Here is a 27,123-nt window from a genome sequence, read left to right as displayed (position 1 = left end):
TTTCAATAGATTCATAAAATTGACTTGCACTAACCTCTTTGTAATTGTTTTGCTGTTGCATTTTGGGGTTATCTAAACTTTGTGCTAACTTTGCTGCTGGAATTTGTGAATTAAGACCTGTCACTGAAAGTCCATGCATGCCGTGAGTGCTCTCATTTTCATTGTGTCCAGAGAAGCCTACATACTATCTTCTGTATACTTTATATTCTATCAATTTGGTTGCAGATAGTATAAATATATATTCAGAACCTGTCAAAGAGATCACTTTGATGGAACTTGTGATCTCAATGATTTCCAGAATGAAGAGTTTAGAATTTCCCCTAAAATTGTGGTCTGTGACAGTGTAGTGACAACTACTAGAAGTGAAGAAATGTTCATGCCTATGTTATGACTTGTACAAAATTCCCCCCCTCCCAAAAAAATAAATAAAAATAAATAAATAAAAGAACATGGGACCCGATTTACTTACGAGAACAGCAAAGGACCATTCTTACTGATATAAGGGCATTTTAAATACAAGTTCCCAGCAGGATTCATGCAAGAAAGCCAAGTGCCACACAGGGGATCTTGCAAAATACGGGTGGAGAGCCGCTCACATATTATCTGAGGGTTCACTAATCTTTATTATGATTGAAAACAAAAAAGGTTCTCTAAGGTGCAAGTCATACAGTTCTGTGCAGTGCACCCATATTAATAGATCTGCCCGGGTTATAGAAATAAGGTAAGCTGCCTCTCCCACATTCTGATCAAAGCATCTGCAGCGCTGAAGGGGTTTTCCAGGATTTATATGTCGATGTCCTATTCTCAGGATGGGTCAGCAATATCAGATGAGTTGGGGGTCTGACTCCCAGCACACACTCCGATCCTATGTCTGAAGAGGCCGCAGAACCCCTGTGAGTGTCTTAGTGGCCTCTTCCTAGGCCGGTGATGTCATGTTCATCGGTCACATGGCCTAGGAGCAGCATAGTCCTATTTACATCAATGGTCCTGAGCTGCATTACCAAGGATAACAACTCTACAATGTATGACGCTGTGCTTGGTAAGATTTTAGGAGGCTATGTCACTACAGTGAGCGCTGCAGCCTCCTTCAAAACACTTAATCGTTGGGGATGCTAGGAGCCGGACCCCCGCTAATCTGATATTGATGACCCAACCTGAGGGTAGGTCCTCAATATCGAATTCCTTTAAAGCTCCTTTATGAAGAAGGCAACACCTGTTCATACTCCCTTTTTAGGAAATGTGGACATCATAAAGGGAGCTCTCCCACTTGAGACCCCCTTTTTGAGCCACAGTGGAAAGCCGTTCTGTAAAAGTGATTCCTGTTCTGCCAGACTTGAGTTGTCCAATGAGCACCATGTAACACTGCATTTCCAAATGCCTAGCTAGCACCATCTTCCCCGACAAAAACATCCGCTGGTTGCCGGTGGTGCCAGGAGTGGTACCTATGATGATCAGCTGATTGCCGTGCAGAAAGCATAAGGAAGGGGATTCATTCATCTGATCAGTAGCAGTGCCATTAGTTCGGCCCCCATTGATCAGATATTGGTGGCCTATCTTAAGGCTGGTCACACCTAAGATAGCTGTCGGCTGAGAGCTATTCCAATCCCCCTATATACACATACACGTTCCGGTCAGGCAAACGTGCATATGTTATCAATAGAACGGGGAATTGCAGCTGTATGAGCAGCAATCATTCATCACTATATAGTGGAGGAGATTGCTGCATGGAAATGCAGTTCTCACCTCCTATGATGAGCAGGCAGGTATTGGGAGCAAACGGTTCACTTGGCCCAGGCAACTGACACACCTGGTGGCAGCTTATCTCCCTTGAGAAGAAAAGGATCAGGCATGTTGAAATTCAAGTTTAGACACCCCTGTACATACTAGATGGTCAGCTGAAATTGTCGGGGGCAGCCGTAATTCTTCTAATGTGTGTGGCCTAATTAAAGAAAGGTTTCCATTGTGCAGTATTACAGTTTTTTTTATACAATTTAAAACTGTTAAGTGGGAGGGGGACATTTACTTGCAAGGCTTCTTATATATATATATATATATATATATATATATATATATATATATATATATATATATATATATACACACCACTCAACAAATTGTTGGCATGATTTTATACATCGTCTTCCGTTTCTGCAGGGTAGTAAAGTGCAGACCAGAGTTGGACTTTTAATGTTGCTGTGCACTTGGTTAACCAACTGTCCCATTGCGGTTACACATTTTCTACACAACGCAGCTAATGTGCCTTTTGTATCCTTTTATTATAAATCATGTATTACCTCTCCAAAGATGATAAATCTTTGAACGCTTGGGAGTCCTACCTCTGGGACCCCTGCAAGTTCCAAGAACAGGGATCCCCGAGTTCAGTGTGTGAAAGTAATGGGAGTGCGTGTGACCTCTGCTCCAAGCAGTCTGGTGGCCACACTTGCACACTAATGCTCCATTCACACAAGGGACTCTGGACCCCATGGTCGGGTTTGCATTATATTATCATTTTTATGCCAAAACATTTTTCATGCTGAAAATACTAACATTTTTATGACGTTCATAAAATGGACAGTGAAAAGTAGTCTATAATCTGAGTAGTATTAAAAATGAGTGACTGATGTCCATGTTCCTCAGACCGTCCCCAGAGATGTACACAGAACTATAGTGCCTCATAGCCAGATTCAGAATGCGCACCAAACCTCAGGCAGAGTTTTACATTTCACTTTAAAGTACCACTAAAAGGTAGCAATGTCTTCTTTCTTGAGAAATGTTCTTCCTTAGTGGACATCAAGCTCACAGCGCAGATATCGGAGAACCTTGGAGAAGAGGAGCAGCTTGTTCAGGGCTTGTGTGCCCTGCTCCTAGGAATCTGCATTTACTATACCGATAACTCACTGGAAAACAATACCAAGTAAGTGTGTAACAAAGTCCTCCTTTTTCCTCATACGCCGATGGCTTATTCATTTCTTGTTAATATTTTGTATGGTTTGTATGTTCACACACAATATCCGCGTCTATCAGGGTGCATTAAAAGGCCTTTATTTTATTAGAAGAGGATACTAGAAACCTCCGCCTCAAAATTTGCCTTATTGCCGAGGGAGATTTTCATTAGAATTTTGTGGGTGTATAAATCTAATTGTGGTACCATATGCTGTCTGTCTATTAACCTCACTACATTGGTTCTTTTTCTTTAGAGAGAAGTTAAAGCAATTGATAGAAAAAAGAATAGGGAAGGAAATCTTTATTGAAAAGCTGAGCTTCATCACAAAGCATGAATTCTATTCAAAGGCTGCTCAGAAACCCCAACCAAGTTTCTCCAGTCCTGACCACATGATGTTTGATCACGAGTTCACCAAATTAGTTAAGGAATTAGAGGGTAAGATACTAATCCATATTGTTTATTATCTATCTATCTATCTATCTATCTATCTATCTATCTATCTATCTATCTATCTATCTATCTATCTATATATCTGTCTATCTCATATCTGTCTATATATCTATCTTATATCTGTCTATCTCATATCTGTCTATATATCTATCTCATATCTGTCTATATATCTATCTCATATCTGTCTATATATCTATCTTATATCTGTCTATCTTATATCTGTCTATCTCATATCTGTCTATCTCATATCTGTCTATCTCATATCTGTCTATCTCATATCTGTCTATCTCATATCTGTCTATCTCATATCTGTCTATCTCATATCTGTCTATCTAGCTATCTATCCATTTATCTATTATCTACAGTATATCGCTCTATCTCATATGGCTCTATCTCATATGGCTCTATCTCATATGGCTCTATCTCATATGGCTCTTTCTCGTACTTTTTTCCATTGGGGGACACAGACCATGGATATAGCTTAGAGGTATTAGTAGGAGGGACACTATGCAAATACAAAAGAGCTCCTCCTCCTCGGGCTATACCCCCCGACTCCACCAGGAGAAGCTCAGTCTTTGCTTAGTGTCTGGTGAAGGAGGTTGACACTTTCATTCGTCTCCCTTTTGTTATTTTTCTTCCAGCTGGGGACGCAGGTCGGCATTGCGCCTTCCTGGTCCCCCATGGAGTGCCCGCCGCTGTTTGTTGGACGTTGCCAGGCTGCCTCCATTATCCCCCCAAGAAGGCAAGTGGATCCGGGCTCGACCTGTCAGCTCCGGCATCCCACCAGCTCCTGGGTCACCTGCTGCCACCCTCCACCAGAGCACTGCACTCCTGGGCAAGGAGTCAGATGTCTGAAGAGGTGCATCCCTGCTGGTCCTGGAGTCGAGGGAGAAGATCTGCAGGAGCAGATAAGTATGAAGCTGCACCTCTGTGTGTCCCTCCCTCCCTACCTCTCTGCTCTGAGACCTATGGGCCTCCTGGGTGAATGGGGATCTAGGTGGCATTGTTGTTCTGTCTGGGGCGCAAGGGTCATGGAGGCACTTAACTGGGCAGGCGTCTCTGGACGTCCCTGCTCCTTCTCTGGCGGCATATCATGTCTCTGAGCACTTCCCCCTCCGGTCTCCGCTTCTCTGGGCTTGCCATCCCCCTTGCTGGGGACGCCTTACTTTAGTTTTTTCCACGCTGAGCGGCGCCGGGGGCCATTTTATTTCCCTTCTTTACACAGAGAGTTCTTTTCCCGCTCCTATGATGCAATGGGGGCGGAGCCAATTGCGGCCGGGGGCGGAGCCTAATCGGAACTCCGGCTCCTTCCTGCTGCTGCTGCTGAGAAGCTCTCACACTGAACGGCTGCTCCCCTGCTCCTCTCTGGATTGATGCTCTTGCCTGAGCGGTAGGATTTTTTCTCTCTGTACTGATTCCAGTCACTTTTGTGAAGAGACCATCATGCCTAAGACTAAGTCCGGTAAGACCTCTTCTCAGACCCCAATGGGGTCCTGTTGGAGTGTCTGCTCCCACTTTCGGTCACTGGTGCCTGTGCCTCCTGCCCTGCCTCTGGACAGAATCACCTTTCTCCCCCTTCTCTTGCCCAGTCCAGCCCCCCCCCCCCCCCCCGGTCACTGCGGAGCCTGCGGCCCCCGCTTGGGCATCTGCCATGTCCAGCGCGGCCGCTGATTTGGCCCTGTTCGCCAAGGCAGCCATGTCTTTCATAGAACGTATGTCCGTTTCCAATCCTGCGGCGCCAACCACTCCGTCCCCTCACAGTGGTTCCTGCAGAGGACGCCTGACTACTAAGAGGCAGCGTGAGCGACAGCATCCCTCCTCGGATGACTCCGCTTCTCCCCCTCGGCTAGAAGCTTGCTCAGACTCCTCTCCCCCCCCCTTAGGGAGCGCAGGTCTGAAGGGGAATTCGAGGTCACGGAGCGGGACCTTCCGCCAAAGCTCTCCACCATGGTGGCTGATCTAGTAGCGGCTGTCCGCGACACCTTTAATCTCCAAGGGGATTCTCCTCCTTCCACTAGGAGGGAGTTCGCCCTTTTTCCTCCCAAAAAACCGGAGGCTGCTGTCTTTCCTGTCCATGAGGAATTTTCCGCTGTCATAGCCAGGGCATGGAACCATCTTAATCAGAAGTTTTCCGCCACAAAACGCATGGATACTCTCTATCCTTTTCCGGCGGACAGCGCGTAGAAGTGGTCTTCTCCCCCTAGGGTGGACCCCCCGGTAGCCAGGTTGGCCAAAAACACGGCCCTCCCTGTCCTGGACGGCTCCTCTCTGCAGGACGCTGTGGACAGGCGCCTAGATTCTCTGGCAAAATCCATATTCTCACTGGCGGGCACGTCCCTGCGACCTGCCTTTGCCTCGGCATGGGTGGCCAGAGCTCTCTCAATGTGGCTGCAGCGCCATCACCAGGACCTGGCGGACCAAGGTGCGTCGGCGGACACGCTGGATTTGGTTCTCCAGATGTCTCAGGCCTCCAAATTCCTCTGTGAGGCTTCCATGGGCATTGGTCCCCTTTTTGCCCGCATTTCGGCCCTCTCGGTCATTCAACGCAGGGAGGTCTGGTTGAAGGTATGGGATGCTGACGCTTCCTCCAAGCGTTCCCTTGCGTACCTCCCCTTTGAGGGTTCCAGACTTTTTGGGGCTCAACAGGATGAGTTCATCTCTGCCGCTACTGGGGGCAAGAGCACTCACCTTCCCTAGGCTAGGGCTAAGCGCCCCTTTCGGGCGAGGACTTCCTGTTCTCGGTACCAGTCCTTTCTCCGCTTCTCTGCGAACAAGTCGTCGCCTGCTTCCTCTGCAGGAGGTTCACAGGACTCCCGCAAGCAGCCCTCTTTCAAACCCCAGCCTACCTGGCGCCCGAGGACACAGTCGACCCGCCCTGCCGCTCCCAAGCAATCTTCTGCATGAAGTGGCGCCCCCACCCCTCGTGGTGGGGGGCCGCCTGCTTTCTTATCAGCAGGTTTGGACTCATGTTCAGGTCGCATGGGCTCTAGAGATTGTAACGTCTGGTTACAAGATAGAGTTCGCGTCCAGACCACCGGAACGTTTTTTCTCCCTCCGCTCCGTTATTGTTTCTTTTCTTCCAGGGGAGTTCCTCGAGTCCGTGGACATCCATGACGCTTATCTGCATGTTCCGATCGCATAATCTCACCAACGATTCCTGCGCTTCGCCATTGGGGCTCGTCACTATCAGTTTGTCGCCCTTCCTTTCGGGTTGGCAACCGCCCCTCGGGTCTTTACCAAGATCCTGGCACCGATCATGGCGCTTCTTCGTACCAGGGGCATTCCTTTGCTGCCCTATCTGGACGATATCCTGATAAAAGCCCCCTCGCTTCCGCAGGCCGAGGACAGCATCCGGTTCACTGTTCAGACTCTGGAACAGTTCGGCTGGATAATCAATTTTCCAAAGTCCTCTCTGCTCCCATCCCAGAAGCTCCCCTTCCTGGGAATGGTTTTGGACACCTTGTCCGCCAGAGTGTTCCTGCCACCCTCCAAGTCCTCCCAGATCAAGAGGGCAGTGTCGAATCTACTGCGATCCCAGTTCCTCTCCATACGGGAATGCATGCGGGTCCTGGGTCTTATGGTGGCCTCTTTCCATATGCCCAGTTTCACACTCGCTTGTTACAACAGGAGATCCTTTCCCTCTGGGACAAAACCTCTCGGGGTCTAGACGATCGCATCCGCTTGTCTCAGCGGGTTCGGGCAGCTCTCCGTTGGTGGCTATCCCCATTGAACCTGAGGTCGGGGAGATCCTTTCTCCTGGACGGTCGTCACCACCGATGCCGGCCTCCTGGGTTGGGGCGGCGTTCTCCAGTCTCGCACGGTTCAAGGGATTTGGTCGGCGGCAGAGTCTCGCCTTCCAATCAACATTCTGGAACTGAGGGCGATTTTTCCGCTCTCTCTCTCTCTCCCATTGGACCCCTCTCCTTGCGGGCCTCCCAGTGAGGATTCAATCCGACAATGCCACGGCCGTGGCCTACATCAACCATCAGGGCGGGACCCGCAGCCGGTTGGTAATGCAGGAGGTGACGAGAATTCTGACGTGGGCGGAGACGCACGTTCCAGTGTTGTCAGCAGTTTACATTCCAGGAGTGGACAACTGGACAGCGGACTTTCTAAGCCGCAACAAGGTGGATCCAGGAGAGTGGTCTCTGCATCCAGAAGTGTTCGAAGAAATCTGCCACAGATGGGGCCGTCCGGATGTGGACTTAATAGGGTCCAGGTTCAACAACAAGCTCCCAGCGTTCCTGGCTCGCGCCCGAGGTCCGAAGGCGTACGGATGGACGCGCAGGTGTCTCCGTGGCAGGACCTCAGCCTCCTCTATGTTTTCCTCTCCTCCTACCAAAGGTTCTACGCAAGATCGAGGCGGAAGGGATCCCGACCGTTCTCATGGCCCCAGATTGGCCTCGCCGCGCGTGGTTTTCAGACGTGGCTCGGATGCTGGCGGACGCCCCATGGCCTCTTCCCGACAGACAGGACCTACTGTCTCAGGGCCCGCTCTTCCACCAGAATTTACGGTCTCTTCGTTTAACGGCGTGGCTGTTGAAACCGCGAACCTGAAGAAGAGGGGGTTCTCGGATTCAGTGATTAGGACCATGATCAGAGCGAGGAAGTCTTCTTCCTCCCGGATTTACTATCGTACCTGGAAGGCCTTCCTGTCCTTTTGTGAGAGTTCGGGGTTCCCTCCCCTTCGCTTTTCCATCCTGATGGTACTGTCTTTTCTTCAGTCCGGGCTTGAGAAGGGACTGTCGCTTGGTTCCCTGAAAGGTCAGGTTTCGGCGCTGGCCGTCTTTTTTTCAGAGGTCCCTTGCTCTTATGGATCCGGTGAAGACCTTTTTTCAGGGGGTGGCACATTCGGTTCTCCCGTATGTTCCCCCTTTGTCTCCTTGGGATCTCAATTTGGTCCTGCGCGCTCTGCAGTCGGCCCCCTTCGAGCCTTTGAGGGAGGTCTCTGACTGTTCTCACCTGGAAAGTGGTCTTCCTTGTGGCCATAACTTCTAATACAGCTACATAGCGTAGTGATTAAAGTTCTGGGCTATTATGCAGAAGCTGTGAGTTCAAATCCCATCACAAGCTTTTAAATCAGACTGGTGTCGGAGCTGGCCGCTCTTTCCTGTCAGGAGCCTTTTCTGGTTTTCCACCAGGATAAGGTTGTGCTCCGTCCGGTCCCCTCCTTTTTGCCCAAGGTGGTCTCTCCCTTCCACCTTAATGAGGATCTTGTCCTGCCTTCCTTTTGCCCTTCTCCGGCTAACCCCAAGGAACGCACTCTGCATTCCCTGGATCTCGTATGGGCCCTGAAGGTGTATCTCGCGGCTACTGCTTCCGTCCGCCGTTCATGGCGCGCTGGATCCGCTCGGCTATTTCCGCGGCTTATCGCGCTTGTAGTAGAGTTCCCCCGGCTAGGATTACCGCTCACTCCACTAGGGCGGTGGGGGCTTCCTGGGCAAGACTCAATCGTGCCTCTGCGTCTCAGCTGTGTAAGGCGGCCACCTGGTCATCCTTACATACCTTTACCTTTAGTTTTATCAGTTGCATTCACTGGCTTCGGCTGATGTGGTCTTTGGCCGCAGGGTTTTGCAGGCTGTGGTTCCTGTTTGACCGTTGGACGTTCCTCCTGGCGGTGCTGATATTTTTTCCCACCCCATGGACTGCTTTAGGACGTCCCATGGTCTGTGTCCCCCAATGGAAAAAAGTACGAGAAAAGGAGATTTTTTGTGAAACTCACCTGTAAAATGTTTTTCTCGTCTTTTCCATTGGGGGACACAGCTCCCACCCATTCTGCCTGTTGCAGGAGGGGTCTTCAATTCAGTTTCTGTTTATGGTTGGACCTTATGGCTTGGTCCGATGGTTTCCATAATTTTTTCTTGCTCCTTCTCCTACTGCTTGTGCAACGCCTGAGCTTCTCCTGGTGGAGTCGGAGGGTATAGCCCGAGGAGGAGGAGCTATTTGTATTTGCATAGTGTCCCTCCTACTAATATCTCTAAGCTATACCCATGGTCTGTGTCCCCCAATGGAAGAGACGAGAAAAAGATTTTACAGGTGAGCTTCACAAAAAATCTCCTTATCTTATATCGCTCTCTCTCATATCGCTCTCTCTCATATCGCTCTCTCTCATATCGCTCTCTCTCATATCGCTCTCTCTCATATCGCTCTCTCTCATATCGCTCTCTCTCATATCGCTCTCTCTAATATCTACAGTGTATCTATCTATCTACTCCTCTGTGTAAATCAAAGTTCATAGTCTAGAATAAAAAATTGGTTGCTCTGTTACTTCTCTAAGCTTCAGTTACCTGCAGACTGGAAACTCCATTTCAATATGATGCAGAGTAGATTGAGACTTAAAGGGGTTATCCCATGACTAATGTAACTAATGCAACTAGACCTTGCCGTAAAATGCGCCAAAAGTTGGCGTACTGTGGTGCATTCTTTGCACATCTATGATTTGGACCTATTTATGAGGCCAAGGTGACAAAATAAAAATCCACAGCACCTAGCTTGTCAAGTAGTGTAGTTGGGGAACTGGGAGTAGCTTAGTGGGAAAGGGCCATGACTTAAGGTGCAGCAATTCTCACCAAAATTGTCTCAAAATGCTATTTCCAAGTAAGCTAACGATAGACAAAAGGGTCTAACCATGCACCAGATTTCTGATGCGTCTTTAGACTGCCTGTCTAAGTTTACCCTCTCTGCGTTTAAAATGTTCAGTAAATTTGCCCCAGTATTTTTAGGATTAGAGCAAAATTCAACGAACACAACATGATGATTGTTGCATGAGGTAAAAAGGCTTTATAAAAATGGAGAGTTTTGGTGATAGATGGAAATGTAAAACACACATTATCGTTGTCCCACTGACGGCGGTGAACATCTACAAAATACGCCAATCTTGAATCAAAACACATAAGTTTCTCTTGTTTCTTCTGTTTAGATTGTTCTCAATGTTCCTGTAATGCTCTGAAGCATAGTATGCGAATAATGTGTATGTAGATCTATTTGTATATATTGCTATGTATTTGTGCATAGTACTATACTAAAAAAATACAGCATTAGCCAGTGTTGTGTTGAAATAGATGGAATATTGAGCCTTACTCTCTTCTTGGTTCTAGTGGTCATTTCTAAAGCCATCTACAAATCTAGTGAAGAAGACAAGAAAGAAGAGGAGGAGAAAAAGTCCCTGGAGCAGCATGATAACATTATATCTCACTACAAAAGTGTCATCCGAGAGCAGGTAAAAGTAGTAAATAACCAATAGCCCTTAAAAGCTATGTACACCTTTAGGAGCTATTTTTTTTATTATTGCGTTGTACTCCTTTTGAGCTAAAAAAATTTCAATTGGTCTTTTTAAAAATATGAAGCCCTTTTTTCTGTACAGAGCTGAGATGATCTGATTACTACTTATGTTTTAACTTTACAAGCTATAATAGGGTTGATAACTATGTTCACTTGTTGTATTTGCCATGGTTTTTGTCAAGCTATGCAGTCTAGATAGAAATCATCATCTTTCCTGTGAACAATGCACTATACATACGTACTCTATATGTACATATGTCCATCAAAAATTACCAGACGCATGAAATATAAGTATAATTTATTAGCAATTTCATAATTAACCCTGTCATTGATTACCCCCCTGTCATTGATCAACCCCCTGTAAAGCTCCATTCAGACGTCCGCATGATTTTTACGGATCCACTGATAGATGGATCCGATCCGCAAAACGCATCCGGACGTCTGAATGAAGCCTTACAGGGGCGTGATCAATGACTGTGGTGATCACCCCATATAGACTCCCTGATCACCCCCCTGTCATTGATTACACCCCTGTCATTGATTACCCCCCTGTAAAGCTCCATTCAGACGTCCGCATGATTTTTACGGATGCACTGATAGATGGATCCGATCCGCAAAACGCATCCGGACGTCTGAATGAAGCCTTACAGGGGCATGATCAATGACTGTGGTGATCACCCCATATAGACTCCCTGATCACCCCCCTGTAAAGCTCCATTCAGATGTCCGCATGATTTTTACGGATGCACTGATAGATGGATCCGATCCGCAAAACGCATCCGGACGTCTGAATGAAGCCTTACAGGGGCATGATCAATGACTGTGGTGATCACCCCATATAGACTCCCTGATCACCCCCTTGTCATTGATTACCCCCCTGTAAAGCTCCATTCAGATGTCCGCATGATTTTTACGGATGCACTGATAGATGGATCGGATCCGCAAAACGCATCTGGACGTCTGAATGAAGCCTTACAGGGGCATGATCAATGACTGTGGTGATCACCCCCCTGTCATTGATTACCCCCCTGTAAAGCTCCATTCAGATGTCCGCATGATTTTTACGGATGCACTGATAGATGGATCGGATCCGCAAAACGCATCCGGACGTCTGAATGAAGCCTTACAGGGGCGTGATCAATGACTGTGGTGATCACCCCATATAGACTCCCTGATCACCCCCCTGTCATTGATTACCCCCCTGTCATTGATTACCCCCCTGTAAAGCTCCATTCAGACGTCCGCATGATTTTTACGGATCCACTGATAGATGGATCGGATCCGCAAAACGCATCCGGACGTCTGAATGAAGCCTTACAGGCGCGTGATCAATGACTGTGGTGATCACCCCATATAGACTCCCTGATCACCCCCCTGTCATTGATTACCCCCCTGTAAAGCTCCATTCAGACGTCCGCATGATTTTTACGGATCCGCTGATAGATGGATCGGATCCGCAAAACGCATCCGGACGTCTGAATGAAGCCTTACAGGGGCATGATCAATGACTGTGGTGATCACCCCATATAGACTCCCTGATCACCCCCCTGTCATTGATTACCCCCCTGTAAAGCTCCATTCAGATGTCCGCATGATTTTTACGGATGCACTGATAGATGGATCGGATCCGCAAAACGCATCCGGACGTCTGAATGAAGCCTTACAGGGGCGTGATCAATGACTGTGGTGATCACCCCATATAGACTCCCTGATCACCCCCCTGTCATTGATTACCCCCCTGTCATTGATTACCCCCCTGTAAAGCTCCATTCAGACGTCCGCATGATTTTTACGGATCCACTGATAGATGGATCGGATCCGCAAAACGCATACGGACGTCTGAATGAAGCCTTACAGGGGCATGATCAATGACTGTGGTGATCACCCCATATAGACTCCCTGATCACCCCCCTGTCATTGATCACCCCCCCTGTCATTGATCACCCCCCTGTCATTGATCACCCCCCTGTCATTGATCACCCCTCTGTAAGGCTCCATTCAGACATTTTTTTGGCCCAAGTTAGCGGAATTATTTTTTTTTTTTTCTTACAAAGTCTCATATTCCACTAACTTGTGTCAAAAAATAAAATCTCACATGAACTCACCACACCCCTCACGGAAACCAAATGCGTAAAATTTTTTAGACATTTATATTCCAGACTTCTTCTCACGCTTTAGGGCCCCTAGAATGCCAGGGCAGTATAAATACCCCACATGTGACCCCATTTCGGAAAGAAGACACCCCCAGGTATTCCGTGAGGGGCATATTGAGTCCATGAAAGATTGAAATTTTTGTCCCAAGTTAGCGGAACGGGAGACTTTGTGAGAAAAAAATTAAAAATATCAATTTCCGCTAACTTGTGCCAAAAAAAATTTTTTTCTATGAACTCGCCATGCCCCTCATTGAATACCTTGGGGTGTCTTCTTTCCAAAATGGGGTCACATGTGGGGTATTTATACTGCCCTGGCATTCTAGGGGCCCCAAAGTGTGAGAAGAAGTCTGGTATCCAAATGTCTAAAAATGCCCTCCTAAAAGGAATTTGGGCACCTTTGCGCATCTAGGCTGCAAAAAAGTGTCACACATCTGGTATCGCCGTACTCAGGAGAAGTTGGGGAATGTGTTTTGGGGTGTCATTTTACATATACCCATGCTGGGTGAGAGAAATATCTTGGTCAAATGCCAACTTTGTATAAAAAAATGGGAAAAGTTGTCTTTTGCCAAGATATTTCTCTCACCCAGCATGGGTATATGTAAAATGACACCCCAAAACACATTCCCCAACTTCTCCTGAATACGGCGATACCACATGTGTGACACTTTTTTGCAGCCTAGGTGGGCAAAGGGGCCCACATTCCAAAGAGCACCTTTAGGATTTCACAGATCATTTACCTACTTACCACACATTAGGGCCCCTGGAAAATGCCAGGGCAGTATAACTACCCAACAAGTGACCCCATTTTGGAAAGAAGACACCCCAAGGTATTCCGTGAGGGGCATGGCGAGTTCCTAGAATTTTTTATTTTTTGTCACAAGTTAGTGGAAAATGCTGCTTTTTTTTTTTTTTTTTTTTTCATACAAAGTCTCATATTCCACTAACTTGTGACAAAAAATAAAAACTTCCATGAACTCACTATGCCCATCAGCGAATACCTTGGGGTCTCTTCTTTCCAAAATGGGGTCACTTGTGGGGTAGTTATACTGCCCTGGCATTCTAGGGGCCCAAATGTGTGGTAAGGAGTTTGAAATCAAATTCTGTAAAAAATGACCTGTGAAATCCGAAAGGTGCTCTTTGGAATATGGGCCCCTTTGCCCACCTAGGCTGCAAAAACGTGTCACACATCTGGTATCCCCGTACTCAGGAGAAGGTGGGGAATGTGTTTTGGGGTGTCATTTTACATATACCCATGCTGGGTGAGAGAAATATCTTGGCAAAAGACAACTTTTCCCATTTTTTTATACAAAGTTGGCATTTGACCAAGATATTTATCTCACCCAGCATGGGTATATGTAAAAAGACACCCCAAAACACATTCCCCAACTTCTCCTGAATACGGAGATACCAGATGTGTGACACGTTTTTGCAGCCTAGGTGGGCAAAGGGGCCCATATTCCAAAGAGCACCTTTCGGATTTCACTGGTCATTTTTTGCAGAATTTGATTTCAAATTCCTTACCACACATTCGGGCCCCTAGAATGCCAGGGCAGTATAACTACCCCACAAGTGACCCCATTTTGGAAAGAAGAGACCCCAAGGTATTCGCTGATGGGCATAGTGAGTTCATGGAAGTTTTTATTTTTTGTCACAAGTTAGTGGAATATGAGACTTTGTATGAAAAAAAAAAAAAAAAAAAAAATCATCATTTTCCACTAACTTGTGACAAAAAATAAAAAATTCTAGGAACTTGCCATGCCCCTCACGGAATACCTTGGGGTGTCTTCTTTCCAAAATGGGGTCACTTGTGGGGTAGTTATACTGCCCTGGCATTCTAGGGGCCCGAATGTGTGGTAAGGAGTTTGAAATCAAATTCTGTAAAAAATGACCTGTGAAATCCGAAAGGTGCTCTTTCGAATATGGGCCCCTTTGCCCACCTAGGCTGCAAAAAAGTGTCACACATCTGGTATTGCCGTACTCAGGAGAAGGTGGGGAATGTGTTTTGGGGTGTCATTTTACATATACCCATGCTGGGTGAGAGAAATATCTTGGCAAAAGACAACTTTTCCCATTTTTTTATACAAAGTTGGCATTTGACCAAGATATTTATCTCACCCAGCATGGGTATATGTAAAAAGACACCCCAAAACACATTCCCCAACTTCTCCTGAATACAGAGATACCAGATGTGTGACACGTTTTTGCAGCCTAGGTGGGCAAAGGGGCCCATATTCCAAAGAGCACCTTTCGGATTTCACTGGTCATTTTTTGCAGAATTTGATTTCAAATTCCTTACCACACATTCGGGCCCCTAGAATGCCAGGGCAGTATAACTACCCCACAAGTGACCCCATTTTGGAAAGAAGAGACCCCAAGGTATTCGCTGATGGGCATAGTGAGTTCATGGAAGTTTTTATTTTTTGTCACAAGTTAGTGGAATATGAGACTTTGTATGAAAAAAAAAAAAAAAAAAAAAAAATCATCATTTTCCACTAACTTGTGACAAAAAATAAAAAGTTCTATGAACTCACTATGCCCATCAGCGAATACCTTAGGGTGTGTACTTTCCGAAATGGGGTCATTTGTGGGGTGTTTGTACTGTCTGGCCATTGTAGAACCTCAGGAAACGTGACAGGTGCTCAGAAAGTCAGAGCTGCTTCAAAAAGCGGTCCATACATAAAAACAAGTGCAGGGAAAAGGCGACATCCACATCAAGAGACACAAATGGTGACTCAAGTCCACACATGAACAATAATATAGTGCATATAAATATCAAATCCATATAATGCAAAGAGTCTATTTACCCATTATGTATCTCCTCTGGGATGGCGCCAGCCCCGACGCGCGTTTTGGCGGACCTTCGTCTGGGGGTGGCGTCATCTCCGAGGGACACACATTAAATACAATGGCTAACCAATCGTGAACCCCACAACTTAATCAATGATATATAACATCTCAATACATGGCGCTAGAAGAAGAGGGAAGGAAAGGATGGAGGCGCATTAGTAAGACGCGAAATATCACGCGATGTCAGCGGTGACGTAGCAGTCACATGACCACCCATTAAAGCACGTGATATCCCCGGCAAAACCGCGATACTTAGATCACGAAAATGCCGGAGGGATCAAACCTGGTATAACGCATGTGCGGGCCCAACGCATATCAACATATCAAGCAGAATAAAATAGATAGTAGATGGAATACCATGATCGAGCTTAGTGGGTATATTATAAAGCACATAATCTTGAAGTAATAAAATAAATTAATATGATCTAAAAGTGATTGAATCTGAGTGACAAAATGTGTGAAAAAATATATTAATATATATAAATATGAGAAAAGATGTGTATAGTGCACTAAACAAAAATGTACAGTGTGGGCAAAACTATAATACATGATTTACAAAAATCTCTTAAAAATAAATAAACATAAAATAAAAAATAATATTAGATAATAAATATTAGCTTAAAAAAATACATATATAAATGTGAACAAATCACCATACATAAAATGTGCTAATGATCAAATACCTGTGAAAATAAATGACTTAATAAATTAATATGTAATAACACAATAGTGGATAGCTCACCACCTCTCCAAACAGGAACTGGTGCTCTAGCCTAAAAACTGATCACCCAATCAGTAAAGAGGAATAGTAAAATAAAAGAATAGAAGGCTGGCACTCAAATATGTGGTTCAATCGAAGGATGGCTATTTATTAAGATACTAAGTTAAAATCAGCATATCATTCACAAAACAACATAATAAAATGCAATTACTTGTAATGGAAATAAGATGCAATAAAATAAAATACAGTGCAAATAAGATGCAGGTGACCGCAGAGTAAATGCAGACTACCAATACCGTCTTTACCACTTAGGGAAACGTTAGAGATGTCTCTTGAATAACTTAAGATGAATATCTCTCGGTTAAATCTACAAAGAACTGTAGAAAAGGATAACTTTATATCATATGGCTGTGTCTTCCTTAGAATATATTCCCAATTCGGGATATTCAATGGTCCAGAGTCGGCACTATGGTCATATGTTGGTTCCAAGAAGGGAATATATAACTCCAATGGATATTAACACAGAACTATATAACTATAAAGCTGCAGGTGGAGAGTAGGCTGGTAAGGTATAGCGGTTTTTCTTACCCTTTATCAGCCGAGGCAGGTAGATGGAAAGTTCCTTTCTCTGACCGCCACTTACCACACTGTGCAGCCGTCCTCTCTAGCTGTTTGGCGTCCTCGTTCGAGACTTCCGTACCACGTGGTGGTTGTCTCGCGGGATATTGCCCGTTAGTGTGTTCAGTCCTATCTCTCCTTAAAGCGACCTCGGGTTCGTATCTAAATGGAGCGCTCCAATGTTTAAGAAGTTTGCAAACTTTCTTGATGACTCCGTATCGTTCTTTATGGGGGTGAACTACGCCAGACGTCTCTCCCCTTCCTCAGTGGCAGATAGTATATAAAGACTACCCTACTGTCATCTCTTTACTAAGGTTGTTTCGATGCCAAAATTTCGATTCGGTTTCGATACCATAAAAAAGTATTGCGATACTCGATACCATTCAATACCACGCAAAAAAAATAAAACTCCCAAAAAAGCTGCGTGCATTCCGCATTTTATGGAACGTGCAGCTCCTAATCGAAAAGTCCGATCCTATTTTTTGGGAGGACAAGGTGACTAAAAAATGGCAAATCGCGCAGTTTTATAAAAAAAAAATTTCTGTTCTGGCATTCACCGCATAGGAGATTTTTTTTTAAATATTTTAATAGTTTGGACTTTTCGGACGTGGCAATATGTGATATGTTTATTGTTTATATATTTTATATGCAAAATTGGGAAAGGGGGTGATTTATACTTAATATTTTGGTTGGTATTTTTAATTTTTTTAACTTTTATTTTAATAACTATTTCCCCCTTAGGGGCTAGAGCCTGGGATCCTTTGATCCCTTTTCCTATTCTCCCTGATAGAGCTCTATTAGAGTGAATAGGACTACACACTCTCCCTGCTGCCCTGTGCTTAGTACACACGGCAGTAGGGAGCTTACCATGGCAGCCTGGGCTTCAGTAGCATCCTGGCTGCCATGGTAACCGATCGGAGCCCCAGGATTACACTGCTGGGGCTCCGATCAGAAGCTGCCACTGCTACCGAGGAGGGGAGGGGACCCTGTGTCCAATGCCACCAATCATTTTAATGCTGGGGGTGGGGAGGGCGCACTGCGCCGCCAATGTTTTTTTTTTTTTAATCAAATAGTTTTTATTGTTTTTATGATATAATCATTTTCTGTAGACACTTATACATTTTACCATGGAACATATAAAAATAAAATACAAAATACAATAATAAATTGCATCATCAGGCAAAATGCCAACTACAGCAGTAAGGAATAATCAATCGTGGGTACCTGAAAATGTATACAATATACAACATCAATACAAGATATATCCCCAAACACTTTTTATGGCACAAAGCATATCCAATTAACGCTCTTTCCCCCCCCTTCCCACCCCATCCCCCCTCCCCTCCCATGAAAAGGAGTAATAAAACTTCTGTCATAATTTATAACACAATATGAGTATGAGACATCCAATCATTCCACAATTTCTCAAACTTCTGAGGACAACCTCTCTTAACAAACACACTTTTTTCCATAATCAACATGTCATTCACCCTCCTTTCAAACTCTTCGATCGTTGGCGGACTCCCCTGGATCCACCTCTGCGCCACCAGTTTCCTGGCCACATATAGCAGTCTTCCCACCGCCACCTTGACCAATTCACTTCCTCCTATCTCCGACACATATCCCAGCACACACGCCTTAGGATCCTTTTGCAATCTCAGCTCCAATTTGCGATTGATCATGTTCAGCACCTCATCCCAATATCTTCCTATCACAGAACACGACCATAACATATGTATCAAATCCGCTCCTTCCTCCATGCACTTCGGACACCTATCATCATTCCTAAGCCCGATTTTTTTGTAAAAATACTGGTGTTTTGTATACTCTGTGAATAATAAACAGCTGAGACAATTTAGCCTGCTCGCTTAAAGACACTCTAGGAACTGCCTCTAATATATCCTCCCACTGATCCTTGGAAACTGCACCCAAATCGCCCTCCCACTTCGTCATCCGCGACAGAGGAAACCCATCTAGAAACTTATCTAACAATAGTGTATACACCTGTGATATCAATCCTCTTTTCTCCCCCTTGGGAAGAATAAGTTTCTGTACCACATCCATTTTAGCTATATTACACCCTTTCCTTACCGTGGCCTCATAGGCATGCCTCAGTTGCAAATACTGATAAAACCATCTCTTGGGGACCTTAAACTCTTGTTGTATTCCCTGGAAAGATTTAAAAACATTCCCCTCGGTTAGTTGACCTATCCTCAGTACCTCATGGGATTCCCAATTCCTAAATCCTGACAAGGACGTGAATTCTGGCAATAGATTATTATTCCATATTGGGGAAAGCTCTCCAACTCCTCCCACACCTCTGAGCTGCTTCACCTTCGCCCATACTTTCTTCATAAGTTCAATAAGTAAAACTTTCTCTCTCCCTCCATGCATTCCCGCCCCCTCCAGAATACACATAAGGTCTCGACTGCCCAACCAATGCTGCAGTATCTTGCCTGTCACATCTGGAACCTGAAAATCCATCCAGCCCTTAAAGTGCTGGCACTGAGATGCCAGAAAATAAATCCAAGCATTAGGGACTGCCAAACCACCTTCTGTCTTAGGGTATTGCAGCGTCTCTAATTTGATCCTTGCTTGACCATACTTCCATATAAGATCTCTAAATATGGAATGTATTTTCTTGAATCTGTCTAGCGGGATCCAGACAGGAGCATTATTAAGTACATACAGCAGCTGAGGCATTACTACCATTTTTAAAAGGTTCACTCTTCCCACTACTGACAACCGCCAATGTTTTTAATCCTGGGGAGGGGAGAAGGGCGCACTGCGCCACCAATGTTTTTAATACTGGGAAGGGGAGAAGGGCGCACTGCGCCACCAATGTTTTTAATTCTAGGGAGGGGGGGAGGGCACACTGCCACACTGCGCCACTGATGTTTTTAATTCCGGGGGGGAGGGCGCACTGCGCCACCAATGATAGTTAACCTTTAATACAGGAGGCGGTGCCGGCAGAATTACATAGCCGGCACCCTGCCTCTGACAGGGAGCTGCGATCAGTAGCAGTTAACCCCTCAGGTGCGGCACCTGAGGGGTTAACTGTGGCTGATCGCGGCGCCCTGTCATAGAGACAGGGTGCCGGCTATGTGATTCTGCCGTCTCCTCTATTTGTATTAGAAGTTAACTTTCATTGGTGGCGCAGTGCGCTCGCCCCTCCTCCTCCTCCTCCGTCTCTCCTCATTGGCAGCGGCGGCACAGGGGAGAGGGAGAGACTACTTCCTTCTCCGTCTGCTGCTGAGGGTACTTGGAGCGCGCTCCTAGTTCTGTGATACTAGACCGCGCTGCAGCCCAGTATCGAAAAAATGGAAATCCCGGTATTGTATTGAAACCGTTACAAAAGTATTGATTGTGTATCGAAATTTCAATACCCGAAACAACCCTACTCTTTACCTCTAAGAGCAGTGGGCATATATGTTATAGGTTGCTAAAAAAAATATTCAGTGGGCTCAACAACTGAGCCTGCTCCATACATAGCAGGTGCTGCCTCTGTTACAGTAACACTGGAAGATCCTTGATGAGTAGGGACTAAGGTTTATCATTCCTTCATTTATATTTTGTAGGACATACAACTGGAAGAATTGAAACAATCAGTCTCTTCTTTACAAGCTAAAAATGAACAGTTCCAGACTACTATCTCCCAGCAACTCGTGCAGATTCAACAGCACAAAGATCAGTACAATCTTCTCAAGGTGCAACTAGGTAATGGTCAGATATTCATACCTTCATTATATGTATTCAGTATTGACCATTGTGTAAAAAATAGAATCTGAATATTGTGCTCATGTCTTACATAAAGAAGCACTCCAGCAATGTTTTGCCTGCATAACAGAACTCTTACGTATTATCAAAGAATATAGTAAAACGGGGATCAGCAACCTTCGGCACTCCAACTGCTGTGAAACTACAACTCCCAGCATGTACTTTACTCGGCTGTTCTTGTAACTCCCATAGATGTGAAAGAAGGATTCTGGAAGTTTCAGAACAGTTGAGTGCCGGAGGTTGTTGATCCCTGCTGCAGAGGTTCAGGCAGGCAATGATAGATCAATGACATGGACCTTCTGTCCCCTAACGCACATTACACAGTCTTAGTATATTCTTATGTAATACAGCTTCAGCCTGTCTCTTCTGCCTCCTGCTTGTGATAGGTATCTCCTTGTCAGCCCTAACAAGGAGGAGGCAGGGGAGAGCAGTGTGAAGTTGCATGTCATCAAAATACATAGTATAGTGTGAGTCATGGGAGTTGTACAGCTGTTTATGGACTCAAATGTTAAATCGCTGCACTCCTTTGTAGAAATGATATCTTCAGCCGCACTTTATGTACGGAGGGAATTGCAGAATGACAAGGAAGCAGAGCTGGACAGGGAGCTCTCTGAGTGCTGCCAGCAGAGATTTGATAAGGGTAGTTTACAGGAAGTCAGCCAAGCAGGAGAGATTCTCTTGTCTACAATGGAGATCAAGTTCTGGATATATAATAAGTGGGGAGGGGGGGGGGGGGGGACACATCTACCCATAATTAAAGGCTTCAAAATTTATGAATACAGATGAGCTGCAATGAAACAAATGACACTTAGTATTGCTGGTGAGTCAACATTATATAAAAAAAAAAAACTACTTGAGTGTGTCTTTAATGAATACCAATGTCTATAGGATCTCTTTTTTTTTTTTCCCCCCTTACTATGTGAGTGAATCCTTATTTATGACCATTCTCGCATTCTGCATTCCTTCTGTCCTTTTTGTTGGAGGCCTAGATCCATTCACTTGGCATTTCCTTTTTATATAAATAGGAAAAGATAACACGCATCACAACACACATAACAGCAATGCACAGATGAATGGGTTTCAGTCTGAAGAGGTCAGCCGGTTAAAAGAGGAAATAGAAGAATTGAAGAAACAGCAAGAATTACTGCAAGGAGAGCTTTCTGAAAAGAACACTTTTGTAGAAAACTTGGTAAGATTTTTGTTTATATACTGTATTCACGTTGGGATAGTGTGCTAATTGACATTCAGATGTAGAAGAAACTCTGAGTTTCCAGTCGAACGTTCAGGTGATTAAATGGGTATTCCCATCATAGACAATGGGGGCATATTGCTAGGATATGCCTCCGTTGTCTGATAGATGCAAGTCCCACCTCTGGGACCCGCACCTACGCCGAGAATGGAACGGAGTCCGGCCACCGCCAATCGCTCTCTCCATACAATAGCCAGCGCTCAGCTATTTTTGTCGGCCCCATATAAATGAATGGGGCGGCTGCGCATGTGCAGTACGCCCTCCACCACCTTTCCTCACTCCGTTATCTGTGTAGGTGCGGGTCCCAGGGATGGGACCCGCACCTATCATACAATGGGGGCATATCCTAGCGATATTGTCCCCATTGTGTCTGATGGGAAAACCCCTTTTAAAGGGAACCTGTCATCAACTTTATGCTGCCCATACTAACGGCAGAATGAAGTAGAGACAGGTGAGTTGATTTCAGCGGTCTGTCATTTAAAAGTAAGTGGTTGCCGAGAACCAACATCACAATCATTGCAGACTGGGCCTGGAAAAGAGTCACGGCCACCTGAGAAGAGTCATGGTTATTCATAAATTCCTGTTCTCCTGCCCACCTGCTGATGACTGACAGTCTTCTACCTAGTGTTCTCCCTTTCTCTCTAGGAGATGTCGGGGATATAAAGCAAAAGGCTTTATATAAAAGAAAGGATCAAAGAAAAATTTCAAATGATTTTGATCCTCGAGGTCGACATATATGACACCTCAAAAAGAGTTCAATCGGTTATTTAATTATATTATGCAATCAGTAAAACAAGGTGCAAGCATCTATGCAAAAATATAAATGATTTATTATACAATAATTTATATACCATCAATAACAATTAATATAAAACCAATGATAGTTAGTAAAATATAGTACCCAAAATCCGCCACAAGATGGCACCAACACAAATAGCAGCGTATTCACAGTACCTCTCAGACATAAGACTATAATACAATCCGTCTTGACCACAATTTTAGATATAAAAACTCAATAACCTTTAATAAAAGATACAAACCCTTGCTCTGTACACAACTATGACAAATCTCAGATAATGGGTAGCAATAGAAATTATCAAGGCTGATATTGACTATGGAATGAAATTATTCCAATCAGAGAGTTTCTTCTGAAAATCAATATTAGATCTTTGATTCAGTAATATGCATCGTTGCTGAATAGTTATAATATTGATGTAGCGCCCTTTAACAACTATACATCTGCCAACAGCGGGAAGTTTGCTAAATATCAGCCTGATTAATGTTATGTCAATACTACACAAAATAAAGTTATACATTACCGAGAATGCAGATGATGTGCAGAGACTAAGGGAAGTCAGCTCTAAGGTACGTTCTGGTCATCGGGATCTTTCTCCTGGGGTCTCTCCTTTATTTCTTGTTGGTGGTCCTTTTTTTTTTTTCTTTTTTTTTTTCTTCAACCTCCTCTGTGTGGGTTATTATCTACAAACTTATCAGTTAGAAACACCTTCCTAGTTTGGAACTTTCCAATCACTGTCGGATAGGCGTGTACATGTGATAAGGGTGGTGATGTCACTACATCACCCAGAATGCACTTCTGCTCCTGTTGTAATGTCACCTACTCATACCTAGGTGTCACTGTTGTATAATCCATTAGCATCATACTATAAAGAGTTAACTACGCAAGTCTGACTTCATCTTGCATTCTATACATTTGACATCTAGAACCTAAATCAAAACTAGAGGGATTAATTCTGACACTTACCAATTAAGGACAGACTTCTAGGCGCCCCTTTGAATGTTTCTCACACTCCTAAATTTATGTTATAGATAAGAAAATGATGAGCTTGTTTTCTCACAGAGATATCTGTGCCTCCTCTGCTACACCAACGGTTAATTGATTGTGAGTAAAAACACCACATCTTTACAGATACTCATTAACAAATTCCAAACCCAAACTGTCTTCATCATATAATAGGAATATATGCGTTCCTAAGAATATATATGCGATAGCAAATACATAAATGTCCTTAAGACGTAACAATATAAAACAATACATATGACTTATTCATTTTCTTATACAAAACTAAGGTTGATTATAAGTGTATATAGGTACCACAGATTTTCTGCCTCATTAATAGATACCAAACTGTAGAGTTAATTAGCACCAGCTGCTTCTAGAGCTTACTCTCTTATTTCAGCCATAAATTTATTTGGAGACAAGAAGGCCTCTTTTAAGACTGGTACATTCATGAGAAGAAACCTTATTAACAGTGCCCTTCCCATGAACTCTCTCTAGGCCATCTTTAAAATACATACAAAATGGCAATATAGCCTCTTGTAGATATATATAATCAAATCCACTATAACTAGAATATTTAGATAAATGTTTTATACACTTATGAATAAGCACAACAGAGAGAACTGCCAACCATCAGTAGATGTGTGAGAGAGCAGGAGATTATGAATAACTATGACTCTTCTCAGGTAGATTTGACTCTTTTCAAGACCTGGGCTGCAATGATTATGATGCTGGTTCTCGGCAACCACTTACTTTTAGCGGATGTATGACACGCCGCTGAAATCAGCATTTCTGTCACTATATTATGCTGCCCTCAGTACGGTCAGCATAAAGTTGATGACAGGTTACGTTTCAGGCCTGTGGGCAAATTTGCATCAGGCAATCTACCTGTGATCTACAATAAGCCATGTAAGTAAATAGAAAAATGACAATGCACTGAACATACTGAGGCCTCTAATATGGTTGGAAGATATCTTGTACTAATCAGAGGTTGGATGCTGCGGTTTTTTTCTAAGACATGCTGTATACATCTTGCACATTTTATTTGCTTCTTCTTCTTCTTTTTATCTACAGAAGTACAGTCAAACCGGCGGTCAGACAGAGCAAACCACTGGAGTGTCAGAGCAAGTCACAGAGCTCCAAAAGGTGCTGTTCCTTTGTTAGTAGGGCTTTCAATGTGCTTAAAGGGGTTGGCCACTTTTTATTGGATCTATTTATGTGCAGCAGACATAACAATAGATTACTTACCAAGTATACTATACAGGTGAAGTGAGATATTTCAAGCCTTTATTTGTTATAATTTGGATGATTATGGCTTACAGCTTATGAAACCCCAAAGTCACAATCTCAGAAAATTTGAATATTGTGAAAAAGGTTCAATATTCTAGGCTTAAAGAGGACCTTTCAGTTGTAAAAACTATGTGAACTAAGTATGCTGCCATGTAGAGCGGCGCCCGGGGATCTCACTGCACTTACTATTATCCCTGGGCGCCGCTCCGTTCTCCCCTCCGGTATCTTTACTCACTAAGTTATAGTAGGCGGAGTCTGCTCTTGTTCTGCTGGGCGTCTCCCCCTCCTAGGCTGCAGCGCTGGCCAATCGCAGCGCACAGCTCACAGCCTGGGAGTTTTGGATCCTGGACATGGGCTTCAAATGTCGTATTCCTCTTGTCGTGCCTCTCCTGAACAACAAACAACGCCAGAAGCTTCTTACTTGGGCTAAAGAAAAAAAGAACTGGTCTGTTACTCAGTGGTCCAAAGTCCCCTTTTCTGATGCATCTCATTTGGAAACGAAGGACCCAAAGTCTGGAGGAAGAATGGAGAGGCACACAATGCAAGATGCTTGAAGTCCAGTGTGAAGTTTCCACAGTCTGTGTTGATTTGGGGAACCATGATGTCATCTGCTGGTGTTGGTCCACTGTGCTTCATTAAGTCCAGAGTCAACGCAGCCATCTACCAGGAGATTTTGGAGCACTTCCGCAGACGAGCTTTATGGAGATGGTGACTTCATTTTCCAGCAGGACTTGGCACCTGCCCACGCTGCCAAAAGTACCAAAACCTGGTTCAATGACCATGGGATTACAGGGAGTGCAGAATTATTAGGCAAGTTGTATTTTTGAGGATTAATTTTATTATTGAACAACAACCATGTTCTCAATGAACCCCAAAAACTCATTAGATCAAAGCTGAATATTTTTGGAAGTAGTTTTTAGTTTGTTTTTAGTTTTAGCTATTTTAGGGGGATATCTGTGTGTGCAGGTGACTATTACTGTGCATAATTATTAGGCAACTTAACAAAAAACAAATATATACCCATTTCAATTGTTTATTTTTACCAGTGAAACCAATATAACATCTCAACATTCACAAATATACATTTCTGACATTCAAAAACAAAACAAAAACAAATCAGTGACCAATATAGCCACCTTTCTTTGCAAGGACACTCAAAAGCCTGCCATCCATGGATTCTGTCAGTGTTTTGATCTGTTCACCATCAACATTGCGTGCAGCAGCAACCACAGCCTCCCAGACACTGTTCAGAGAGGTGTACTGTTTTCCCTCCTTGTAAATCTCACATTTGATGATGGCCCACAGGTTCTCAATGGGGTTCAGATCAGGTGAACAAGGAGGCCATGTCATTAGATTTTCTTCTTTTATACCCTTTCTTGCCAGCCACGCTGTTGAGTACTTGGACGTGTGTGATGGAGCATTGTCCTGCATGAAAATCATGTTTTTCTTGAAGGATGCAGACTTCTTCCTGTACCACTGCTTGAAGAAGGTGTCTTCCAGAAACTGGCAGTAGGACTGGGAGTTGAGCTTGACTCCATCCTCAACCCGAAAAGGCCCCACAAGCTCATCTTTGATGATACCAGCCCAAACCAGTACTCCACCTCCACCTTGCTGGCGTCTGAGTCGGACTGGAGCTCTCTGCCCTTTACCAATCCAGCCACGGGCCCATCCATCTGGCCCATCAAGACTCACTCTCATTTCATCAGTCCATAAAACCTTAGAAAAATCAGTCTTGAGATATTTCTTGGCCCAGTCTTGACGTTTCAGCTTGTGTGTCTTGTTCAGTGGTGGTCGTCTTTCAGCCTTTCTTACCTTGGCCATGTCTGAGTATTGCACACCTTGTGTTTTCTCGTGCATGGCATTGGGGGACACAGCACCATGGGTATATGTCCAACTACCACTAGGAGGCACTAGACACAAAAAGTGTTGGCTCCTCCCCGTTGGGCTATACCCTCTCCACAGGCACAAGGCTATTCAGTTTTTGTCTAGTGTCCG

General features: G+C 44.5%; 1 protein-coding gene across 4 annotated transcripts in view; it reads left to right on the top strand.

Annotated features, from left to right (window-relative positions):
* The window catches only part of USO1 (USO1 vesicle transport factor), an 81,340-nt gene that overhangs the window by 40,634 nt on the left and 13,583 nt on the right, over positions 1-27,123 (top strand). For all 4 annotated transcript variants that reach the window (XM_040418103.1, XM_040418102.1, XM_040418105.1 and 1 more), the window contains 7 exons: positions 2,155-2,265; positions 2,796-2,914; positions 3,198-3,379; positions 10,492-10,613; positions 20,593-20,731; positions 21,817-21,980; positions 24,913-24,984. In XM_040418103.1, the coding sequence (XP_040274037.1) occupies positions 2,155-2,265; positions 2,796-2,914; positions 3,198-3,379; positions 10,492-10,613; positions 20,593-20,731; positions 21,817-21,980; positions 24,913-24,984 (909 nt within the window). The remainder of the gene's footprint in view (positions 1-2,154; positions 2,266-2,795; positions 2,915-3,197; positions 3,380-10,491; positions 10,614-20,592; positions 20,732-21,816; positions 21,981-24,912; positions 24,985-27,123) is intronic.

This window comes from Bufo bufo, chromosome 2, assembly GCF_905171765.1.
Source record: "Bufo bufo chromosome 2, aBufBuf1.1, whole genome shotgun sequence".
Taxonomy (NCBI): Eukaryota; Metazoa; Chordata; class Amphibia; order Anura; family Bufonidae; genus Bufo; species Bufo bufo.
Note: the sequence above shows the minus strand (reverse complement) of the source record. Positions and strands in the feature narration are given on the sequence as shown.